At 37.1% G+C, this 10,720-nt stretch overlaps 4 protein-coding genes across 4 annotated transcripts in view; 2 read left to right on the forward strand and 2 right to left on the reverse strand.

Annotated features, from left to right (window-relative positions):
• Positions 1-194: 194 nt before the first annotated feature.
• SAPINGB_P005935 (uncharacterized protein) lies at positions 195-1,293 on the forward strand (the record flags this gene model as incomplete). Its single annotated transcript, XM_032000649.1, has 2 exons — positions 195-490; positions 582-1,293. 2 exons carry the CDS (start codon positions 195-197, stop codon positions 1,291-1,293), a joined length of 1,008 nt encoding a protein of 335 aa, XP_031856540.1.
• A 208-nt stretch (positions 1,294-1,501) lies between these two features.
• Positions 1,502-7,717, reverse strand: SAPINGB_P005936 (uncharacterized protein; the record flags this gene model as incomplete). Its single annotated transcript, XM_032000650.1, has 1 exon — positions 1,502-7,717. One exon carries the CDS (start codon positions 7,715-7,717, stop codon positions 1,502-1,504), a length of 6,216 nt encoding a protein of 2,071 aa, XP_031856541.1.
• Positions 7,718-8,369: 652 nt separating this feature from the next.
• On the forward strand, positions 8,370-9,147 carry SAPINGB_P005937 (uncharacterized protein; the record flags this gene model as incomplete). The annotated part of the gene is made up of 2 exons (XM_032000651.1): positions 8,370-8,406; positions 8,462-9,147. 2 exons carry the CDS (start codon positions 8,370-8,372, stop codon positions 9,145-9,147), a joined length of 723 nt encoding a protein of 240 aa, XP_031856542.1.
• A 129-nt stretch (positions 9,148-9,276) lies between these two features.
• Positions 9,277-10,720, reverse strand: part of SAPINGB_P005938 (uncharacterized protein) — a gene marked incomplete at both ends in the record, with an annotated part of 1,899 nt that continues 455 nt past the window's right edge. The window contains one exon of the mRNA XM_032000652.1: positions 9,277-10,720. This exon is cut by the window's right edge and continues 455 nt beyond it. Coding sequence (XP_031856543.1) covers positions 9,277-10,720 — 1,444 coding nt within the window.

Below are 10,720 nucleotides of genomic sequence, written 5' to 3' on the forward strand. Positions count from 1 at the left end.
ATTTCTTTCATTTTAAAATCACATACAAATCTCATTTTTAAAACTATACTTATTTTCACATAGAATACCCGCGGATTCTTTTATTGGTTATTAGCCTGTGTCGTATTCTAAGAGCAGATCGCGCCTTATTATTATTATAATTATTATTATAATTATCATTGTTATATATTTTTATCACAATTAATTAAAAAAAAATGACTCAAACAGCTCTTTCACATAACTCCCCTCTCATCAAAGCTGCAAAAAGAGCCTTCGAGCTTGTGGATCTTTACTTAAGTTCTTCAAGTCTTTCTGACATAATAGAATCACAACATAAAACTACTTCACTAAATGGCCATATTAATGGTGTCAACAAAAGCATACTTCCTTGCTCTATTTACCCACATATCGAAAAAAGTGAATTTGTTCAGCTTGAAAGTGACAGAAACGAGTGCAAGGAACGAGTTGTTGAATCCATGCAAGTATTAGAAGAGGCTCTTAATCGATATAAGTAAGTTTTTATTCTATGATTTTACATTCTGTTTTCATTTTTCTAACTCTTTCCCTTTTTTTTTTCTTTTTTTTTCCTTCTCTCTCCCCAGATTTGAAGAACTTGCATTATCTTTTAACGGCGGTAAAGACTGCCTAGTTCTTCTTATTCTTTTTCTCGCAGCTATTTATAAGAGATGGCTTCAATGCAATGAATATATTCCTATCACCCAATCTCTTCTTCCTTGTGTATACGTTCGCAGCACCACCGCGTTCCCTCAAGTTGATGCCTTTGTTTTGGAATGCAACGCTCGTTATGCTCTCGATACTACAAATCTGGCGATGCCAATGAAAGAAGCTTTGAGTCAGTATATTGATATTCGCAACAATAAAATATCACAAAATAATTCCACATCACAACTTAACGGATCCAGTGATCCGTTAGATACCAAACTAAAAGCCATTTTTGTCGGAATCCGAAGAACAGATCCATACGGCCAACATCTCAAGCATTTCCAAAAAACTGATAAAGGATGGCCCGATTTCATTAGAATCCATCCAGTAATTGACTGGCGTTATAAAGATATTTGGAACTTTTTGCGGGTTCTTGGTATCCCTTACTGCATTTTATACGAACTCGGTTACACATCCCTAGGCGGTACAGATAACACTGTACCAAATCCTGATCTTCGACGAGAGGGTTCCTTCAGCCATCTCGAACCAAAACCACAATCCTTGAACGAGCTTCTGGAAAACCATCGAATCGTTTTTAAACCTGCACATCGACTTGAAGATGAGTTACACGAAAGAGAAGGTCGAGCCTGATCATGACACTTAGCTTACGGGTATTTGTAAAATAGTTTAAATTTAATGAACATTTCTTTGGATATATTATACCAATGTTTGAATTCGAAAATTCGTTTCCTTAAAAAAAAGGTTCACAGCTATTCAATAAACGTAACTACTAAATTTACATAAATTTTTTTTTTTTGACATAAAAGATGATGAAGAAAAAAAATAAAAAATGAAAAAATTACTTTTTAATTTTTCTGTTCTTTTTATCTTTTTCTTTCCCCTCATCACGGATAAGTTTCCGTCGCTTAGTGCGATTACCCGTGATTTTCAATACCCCAGACTTTGATTGTTTGTTTTTCTCGACAATTGGGGTTTGCTCCTTTACAGTCACTCTCTTTTTCCCTGAAACTGGCTTTTCAACTTCACGCAAAACAAGGGTTCCAAGAATATGATCTTTCAAAGTGTTCCTTTGCCGCAAAATTTTTCTCTCTTCTTTATAAGCCTGTGTGTATGCTGGTTCCAATAAGCTATGTAACTTTTTCATGAACCGCAAAGGCTTTGCCACAATTAAAATCTCTCTAATGACTTGCTTCTCTAGCTTTTGGAAAACAGACTCATCAATCTCATCATCTGCATTTTCAACAAGCTCAGGGTCTCGAGCCTTAACCCGTTTCCCCTTTTCCTGAAGCTCTTGAAGCTGCGTTTCAAAGTAATGCTCAAGTCTTTGGATTGCAGAATCAACATCTGTTTGAAACTCTTTAACAGATGAATACTTCAAAAGATCAATTCTCTCCTTCACAAATCTAAATCCACCCAAGGCTTCATAATGATCATAATTATCAAACTCGTTTTCTCCTTCTTCTTCAACATTTTCATGTAATGCTAGGTCCATGTAATTGTGTCGTTTGTCCGAATCGCAAAGAATGGCCCAAACAGGCAAAATGGCAGCATTAAATACTTCTTTAGCTAGACTCATGACCATTTGGAACCCAGCCTCTGCAAATTCTACACCAACACGTTCACGAATCACATTGTTTCCTACAATATGAGACCACCGGTGTAAAATAAGAGAAAGCTTCTTATACCGTTCCAAAAGCATACAAGTTTGAGAAATTTTGGAAACAGCTTCTGAGTTTGACAAGTATGGGGAAAAAAGAGAATGCGAAGACAGGTCACATAGTTCCTGGTTGGGTTCACATTCAGAAGAAAACTTGGATGCAGAGGAATTCATTTGTCCAGTAAAATTTCCATGAGAATAATCAATAGTTGTCTTCAGTTTGCTAGAAACAAGTCGATGAAGAAGAGCAGCACCGCAACGGCTCTCGCGTTTAAGAGCCCAGTATCTGGCCATAGTTTCGACAAAATCCCTGCAACCCAAAATATCAAAATGTTTAAGGCCTGTAACAACTTGGGAAACTATGCAAGCAGGAATCAATGGATTTTTATTAAATGTTGTCCATCGGTGCTCCAAAAAATGTTGCTGGCGGAAATAATTCTCATTTTCTTCAGTAAACTCATATTGTTGAGCATCGTCATTGTCATTGTATGAATCTTGCAATACATCAATTCCAACTTCATTGTTGCCGCTTACTGTTTTAGTTGAATGGGATAGTGACTTGGAAAGCTTGTAATTTTTGGGAGTATGGTGCTTGCAATAGCATACTGGAGTAAATGTAAAAGTTTTGGGAGAACTTGAAAGTGAATCTTCATTTTCATAATTTTCTAGATGATCAGGAAAATAAACTGTTTGGTTTAATCTCATAAATAACTTGGCTTTTTGAGCACATGTGACGTGGAAAGTTGCTGTGCAGTTTGGTGATGAGCATTTGATGCAAGCCTCATGACTAGGAGGGTTAGAAAAATCGGAATGACCATTCATTTTGCAGATGGTGCATTTATAATGCAGGTTGGAATATGGAATCCTATCAATTCCAATAATGGGTTTCATGGAGGTATTTTCCACAGATACACCAGGAAGCCATAATGCACAAGCGAGATGTGCCCACTGGCCATCCTCAGTGGGTTTGAAAGCACCCGTAAAGTCGGGGCAAAAAATGCACTTTACTTCAAAGTCAGGAAAAGTAAACTGTTTTTTTTCAGGTTTACTCCGACTAGATTCACCAGTCTCAAAACCTGGAGAGGTTTCTTCCTGTTTCACATAAACACCAGTTTCATGGTTGCTATTAGACCCGCTTTTTTCCAAAGCCAGGTGGCGAATGTAGTTGTAATATTTTTTCCTCAAGTGTTTTTGTTTAAGTAAACATCGGTCACATCGCCATTGGCCTTCAGGAATAAACTGAACGCCATAACACTCCTGGTGTACACCAATATCGCAACCATCACAAAAAACAATTTCATTAGTTTCTGTTGACTCCTCTCCACAACAGACTGCACAAACTTGGCCATCATCGCATTTCTCATCGTCATGGGAAATACAACTGTCTTTTTCAAAAAGTTCATGAAACTCATCATTTGGTTTATCGCTAACACCATCGTCTTTGGTTTCTGTAATGATATATTCCTCAGGTTTATTTCCAGATTTCGAAGTATTTAACTTAGCTTTGGGATTTTCGCTTTTAGTAGAATCATTAGTATAAGAATGAAAATCAGCAGGAACACTTTGCAAGCTTTTGTCCAATTTCGGAGGTATTCTGCGCTCCAGATTAACCCATGCTACTTCCAAAAGCGTCATAGTGACTTCAAAAACTTCATTAGAAATTTCTTTTGGAAAGTCCTCACTTTTGGAGTCAATCGGTTGGGATTGAGAAAGAAGCGTATTTCGACGCTGGTTAAGAATGTTTAAATACTCCTGGTCTTGAGTATCCATGTCATACTCAACCTTAAGTTGATGACTAAATCCAGGGAAAAATGAAGAGCTCGTATCTTCAGTCAAGGGGAAAAACAACGTATCAAAAGAAGGACAATCGCGATTACACACCTCGCCTTCTTGATGGTTATGACCCAAATTGTAAGAAAAGTCATCTAGCACAGAGACCAATTCAGGGATATGTCTGGTGTAAAAATCATCATCTTCAAGAGAAGATGGCATGGAAACAGATTGATTTTCAAAATGTTTAGAGAGATGAGTAAACCCAGCGAGCTCTAAAGTTTTTGAGCTTTCAGTCAGCTTTAAAGGATAATCACTCAATAAAGGAGAAACCTGGTAATCTGTTGATTTCTTAGATAATGAAATGGAAGTTTCAGGTATAGGAGATTTGCAAACTGTAAATTTTTTAAAGTCATCCGGTAATTTTTGGTCCGAAGAGGAGACCACAAATAATGGAAGGTCCTCATCCACATCTATATCTGGATAGATATCCTTAAGCAAAGCCTCTTCCCGAATAGGCACGTCAATATTTGGAATAACAGGGGCTTTCTTTCGAGCCTTTGTTTTAGTTTTAGACTTAGACTTGCTTCGCTGTTGTGGTGTTTTGCGATATGAACCTTTTGTAGAACGAGTAACTTCAGAAATGGAATTGAACTTTTCAACTGCTGGTGAATTAGACTTTGTCTTTTTGGCTACCGTATTTTTTTTGGAATCAGAAGTAGCCTTTTTAGAAGGATCAAGGACCTTTTTAGAAAATGCAACTTTTTTAGTAGTCGCTATTGTCTTTTTAACATCACCAGCTCCCTTAACTTCAATGGATTTTTGAGAATTAGGAGGCTTTTTGGCATCTGCTAATTTTTTATCGTCGCAAACCTTTTTAGCAACAAGAGCAATTTTTCTGGCTTCTAGGGTCCTTTTGACGTCACTGACTCTTATAGAATCAAACAACCCCTTGACATCAACATCAACCTTTTTGCTTTCAGAATTTTTTTTAGGCTTTTCTAAAGCAACCTTCACAGATGGCTCGACTTCCATAGATAAATCTCGACTATTTGAAATAGGAGACGGTTCCATTTCATTGCCGAGGTGAGACAAATCAACCTCGTTTAAAGACAAATCTTTATTTGCATTGGAATCAACAAGCACAGGTGATTTTTGTGGTTTGGTGACTTCTTTTTGAATATGTGTTTTGATGGTATTACCTTCTGGAGACTCTGCTGAAATTTTAGAAAACTTGTTGCCTGGAATTACAGGGAAAGTTTCCTTCAACTCGGAAAACGAATCCGACGAGACGACCACCTTATCTTCTTTAGATTCCTTCAATTTTTTATTCTTGACCGGCAAGGGTTCCTCCACAACTTCCACGCAATCATCATTAACTTGACCTCTGCTGGTTCGACGTGTGACTCTTACTGGTCGTGGTTTTGCTATTTCAACCATTTTTTCTTCAGCAGGTAAACCATCAGTTTGAGAAGAACGAAGCCGCTGTGATTTCTTCTGACCTTTATTTGATTCCATCAATACCTTTGCTGTTTTAAGGATAGACTCATTAAAGCTTTTGGTTCTATTCCACGTTTTTATAGGCTTTTCATTTAAAGTAGAAGAGGAAGATAAAGACGAAGCTGGATTAATAATTTTCTTTGAAGAAGATGGGGGTTCAGCCTTTTCAACTTTAAGGGTTTCGGCTTGTTCTGATTTCTTCGCTTGTTCTGATGCTATTTTCCCAGAGTTTTCAGCTTCTTGGTCATCTTTTTTAGTTTCATTGGCTTCACCTCTTATACCTTTTAAAATCTTCGAAAAGTTTGTGGATTTTGAAAGTTTTGCGGCCTTGGGAAGTTTTTCAACCTTGGGAATAGTACTGGAATCATTTGTAGAATGCACAGAGGTGGTGGTAATAGATTCTGGATTAGAAACTGTACTGCTGCCAATGAAAACTATTGAAGAATCCTGGGGTATATTCAATGATGCATGTGAGGCTGTAGAGTTGTCGATAGCACAGATTGTTTCTTCAGAAAGGCCAGAGGTGTTTATATTTTGCGACACGATATGTAAATCATTATGGGTTAAATTAGAAACATATGAAATATTTGTGGATCCGTACTCGTTAGATGGATTAAATCCAGTATTTTGAGGGTAATTGTTATTGATGTTGTCGTTGTTGTTATTGGCATATGATACTTCAGATGTTGGTAAAAACTGTTGAGCATTAGTCAAAATAGTTTGATTCCATTGAGCTTGGAATACTGATGAAGATAACAAAGGTTGTGTTGGAATCTGCTGATTGACCATGTTATTTACAACAATTTGCTGGCTCAAATATGATTGGGGGATTAATGCTGGATCAGTGTTGGTGAAAGAGTTTGAAAAGTTTTGAGTATTTGTTGCATACAATCCCTGGGATTGAGATTGAGATTGGGACTGAGACTGAGACTGAGTATTTGAGAGATCAATCTGATAACTTGGAGAATAACTTTGAACCTGGATTTTATGATTTGAAGGATATGACTGAGGGTCAATATACTGACTAGGTCGCGGCGGCAGAAAAGAGATTTCAGAATGTTCCTGGTACTGGTTTTTAGGTTGATGTTGTTGCTGGATAGAAAGATGCCCAGTTCTTTGTAATTCCGATATTTGATTTGATTCATCAGATTTTTTTGGAATTTCAATTGGTGATCGTTGAGACGTTATATGTGTACTCTTAAGAGCTGATTGATAAACTTCTGGTGGAATTTGGGTGCTTGAAATTGTTTTCAGTTTTTCACGCAACGCATCTCTTTCATGTCCTGGGAAAAGATCCTCGGAATTGTTACCACCTTTTCTTTTGCTTCTAGTGGTCCCCACAAGTGGTTTTGTTTTTTGAAACGCTGGAGACTCATAATTTGCCGGTATTAAAGATTCAGTGTATGAATCATTAGAATTGAAGGAAGAAAATCTTGATGCAGGAAATAAATCACGGTCATAATAATCATTATTATCACTTTTCCCTGGGACCTTTTCATAAACTGAATTAACTAGAGGGTAACTGGATTGCCTGGAACCAGTCTGTAAATTGTGGCCAGTGGGTTTGTAAGAAGGACTTGAAAAAGAAACTGGAGGGTCAGAATATGACGATTGAATTTCATTTGAGAAATCTACATTCGGAGATTGTGTGTAAGATTTATGCTGGTGATGACGTTGATGATGAGACGAGGGTTGATTGAAGCCATGTTGAGTAAGGTTGATATTTTTGTTAGAAATTTTAGTCTTTTTGTATTCATGATGTCGATGTGAATCAGCATTGTTATAACCTTTTTCAAGGGCATTGTGTGCATGAAAAGCAGTTCCATAAGGTTTCAATTTGTCATGTTGTGAATGATGATTTTCCACCATGGTATAAGGGTTTTTCCGGAAAGTAGAACTAGGGTGCTGGCTGTTGTATAATAAAGAGCCGGTAGAAGAATTGTACATATCATTTGCAGGGGATCTTTCTGGTTCGACTCTATTACCGGAATAGTTGTAGGTGTGATGAGTTTGTTGAAACCTATGTGAGTCCTCGTTTCTGTATACAAGCGAAGGAGGGGTATCTTCTTGACCTTGAGATTGGCTAAGGGAATAGTCGTTATAATCGTTATTCCTCTGCGGTGGCATTCTCAAAGTAAAAGGGCTATTTAAAGTGACATCGAGTATTAGTTAGATTCTTGAAACAAATGGTTGTAGTGTTTATGATATATATATATATATATATATATATATTCTTTTTTTTGATAATAAGACATACCCTACTTGTTTTTGTATAAAAGAACAATATTACAATATATTGAGTAGATGGGAAGTGATAATATTGATGATTTTACATGTGAAAAGTCATGACAAAAAAAAAAAAAAACAATGAAAGAATAGAAATAAAAAAAGATTAAATTTTTTTATTTTTATAAAGGTTTAGTATATTTGAAATGTTTTGAAAAGAACGAATAATGAATGTTTATCAGGATTAGTTGAAAGTTTAAGGTGCCGGGGTCTTATTTTTTTCTCTTTCTCTCTCTCTCTGTTAAAAAAAAAAAAAATAATTATTACATATTTGTGTTACAATTGTTATAACCGGAGCCAGAAGTAGGGTTTGTTACATCGCCACCCGGTTGCAATTAATACAAATTTGAAGTGAGCCCCGGTCATTCAAAAAAAAAAAAAAAATAATAATAATAATATAATAATAATAATAATTCAACAAAAGCTTAACTTTTGAACATTCAAATATTTCATTTTTTTCAAAAAAAAAAAAAAAAAAAAAACATAGATAAACATGGATTATCAAAACCGAGTTGGATCCAAAAAAGGAGGTAAGTGTTTTTTTATTTTAACAATTTGTTTTGTCAAGCTAACTTTTTTTAACAGGTGGTGGTCTCGCATCTTGGAGTCAAACAAATGCCAATCTTCGCGAACGTCAACGTAAACTGGCACTAGAGTCGATTGACTTGGCCAAAGACCCTTACATTTTTAAGAACCATCTTGGATTATTTGAGTGCAAACTTTGTTTAACAACTCATGTCAATGATGGTTCATATCTTTCACATACTCAAGGCCGTAAGCATCAGTTAAACCTGGCGCGACGCGAAGCCAAAGAACGCGAGTCACGACGACACGACGTGGATTTGTCACAACAGCAGTCAGCAACTGGTACAGAATCACAACCATTGAAACGCAAAACTCCTAAGATTGGTCGACCTGGTTATAATATTATGAAAGTTAAAGACCCGCTCACGCGACAACTTGGGTTAACATTCCATTTGGAATTCCCGGAAATTGCATTGGACGAAGTCCCACGGTACCGGTTTATGAGTGCTTTTGAACAGCGCGTGGATTTGCCTCCAGATAAACGGTTCCAGTATTTGATTATTTCGGCAGAGCCTTATGAAAATTGTGCATTTAAAATAGATGCGAGAGAAATAGATCAAAGAAACGGCCGGTTCTGGACTTATTTTGATAAGGATACAAAAGATTATTATCTACAGTTATTTTTCAATAATACTCCACGGAGGCCTGCTGCTTCTCTTCCAGCAGCTCCAGTGAAAAATAATTAAAAATTTTTTTTTTTTTTTTTTTTTTTTTTTTGATTTATGTGTACTTTCATGAAAAACAAAAAAAAAAAACAAAATAAGGAAAAATTTCAAAATAGTTAATAAAAATTATTAAATAATTCTAGTCAAACACTAGGTGCATCCTGAGTGATTATAATAGTAAGGTGGATGGGAGTTATCATGACCCGTTGTATTGTTTTGGAAATGCTGCTGCTGCCTCGGGTTTGTACCGAAATAATTTTGATGGAACATTAATTGGTCTTGTTCAGGCGGCGGGTGATTTCTATGTGTAGGAGTGTCAACTAAGTATTGGTCTTCCAATATGCGTAATGGTGTATCAGTTAGGAGAGAAGTATGGTTATGTATACTAGGAGCATGGCTACTGCTTGAAGAGCTTTGGTTACTACTCATGTAACTTGACGAGCCGTCGTTATCATAAACTAAAGATGGTGGGCCAGAAATGTTGGAGTCTAATTCTGGGCCGTATTCTACGAGAGTTGTACCTGTGACTTGACCCGAGGAGGATGGGGAGGAGGAAGAAGATGCAGCTAATGAGGGGGTGCTAGAGTTAAGAGGTAATGATGAATAAGGGGGAGGTGTTTCGTTCCGCCGATCATAAGGTATTCTTTGATTATGAAGGTGGCCATGCTCGTCAGAGCTATCATCATCAAAAGTCCCAGTGCGACTAATAGAAGTTCTTAAACTACTATTGTCACTAAGAGTGAGAGACTCTGAGGTAGATGCTCTGTCGTCGTCGTCGGATAACTCCGAGTCAGACTCTAAGTTTTGACGGGAGCCAGGCTTAAATAGGGAAGGAGAGTATTTGTAATGGCCCTTTTCGTCTGTCCAGGGTGCAGGCCAGCTATCATCCAATGACGACGATGAGGCAGCAGAAACTTGACCAGAAGTTCTTGAGTGAGAAGATTCTCCTCTATTATTGAAGACCTGTTGATTTGTAATGACAGTTTGATTATTTTCAAATGAAGGTTTTTGTTGGAAGTTAGATAATTGAGAGGATTGTTGTTGTTGTTGTTGTTGTTGTTGGTTGGATGAAGGTGTAGAAGAATACTGTGAGGTTCTAAAGAGACCAAAAAATGGGTTTCTAAGAATAGAAGGTTCCATCGAACGGTTGGAAGAAATAGAGGATCTAAATGGGAACCAGTCGCCATCATTTCCAAAGACCAAGTCAGTGGAAGACCCAGCAGCCTGTCCTGGAGTAAAGGAGTAAGGACGTTGAGAGAAGTTTGGAGGAGGCATTCTGTTTTCACAATTTGAGCACCCAATGCAGGGAGGATCTATTTCTGCATCTTCAAAAGAGGGTCTGTTTGATTGTTGGTAAGGAGTGAGTTGGAAGGTGTATATTTGGGCAAGTTTAATGTCCAGGATGGAAAAGAAAGAAACAAGCCAAAGAAGAGCGTGAAGTCCAAGATTAAAAGTAGACTCGATAAGTGCCGGGTGAAGGCCAGTGCCATAGTACTCACTGTAGATATGAAATGAAGAACGGAACATGCATATTGGAGCAAGTAAAAGACCTGTTGGTGCTGCAATGTAGTAAGAGAACATGAAGCCGAGACGT

The sequence above is a fragment of the Magnusiomyces paraingens genome, assembly GCF_902498895.1.
Source record: "Magnusiomyces paraingens strain CBS 517.90 genome assembly, contig: contig5, whole genome shotgun sequence".
Classification (NCBI taxonomy): Eukaryota; Fungi; Ascomycota; class Dipodascomycetes; order Dipodascales; family Dipodascaceae; genus Magnusiomyces; species Magnusiomyces paraingens.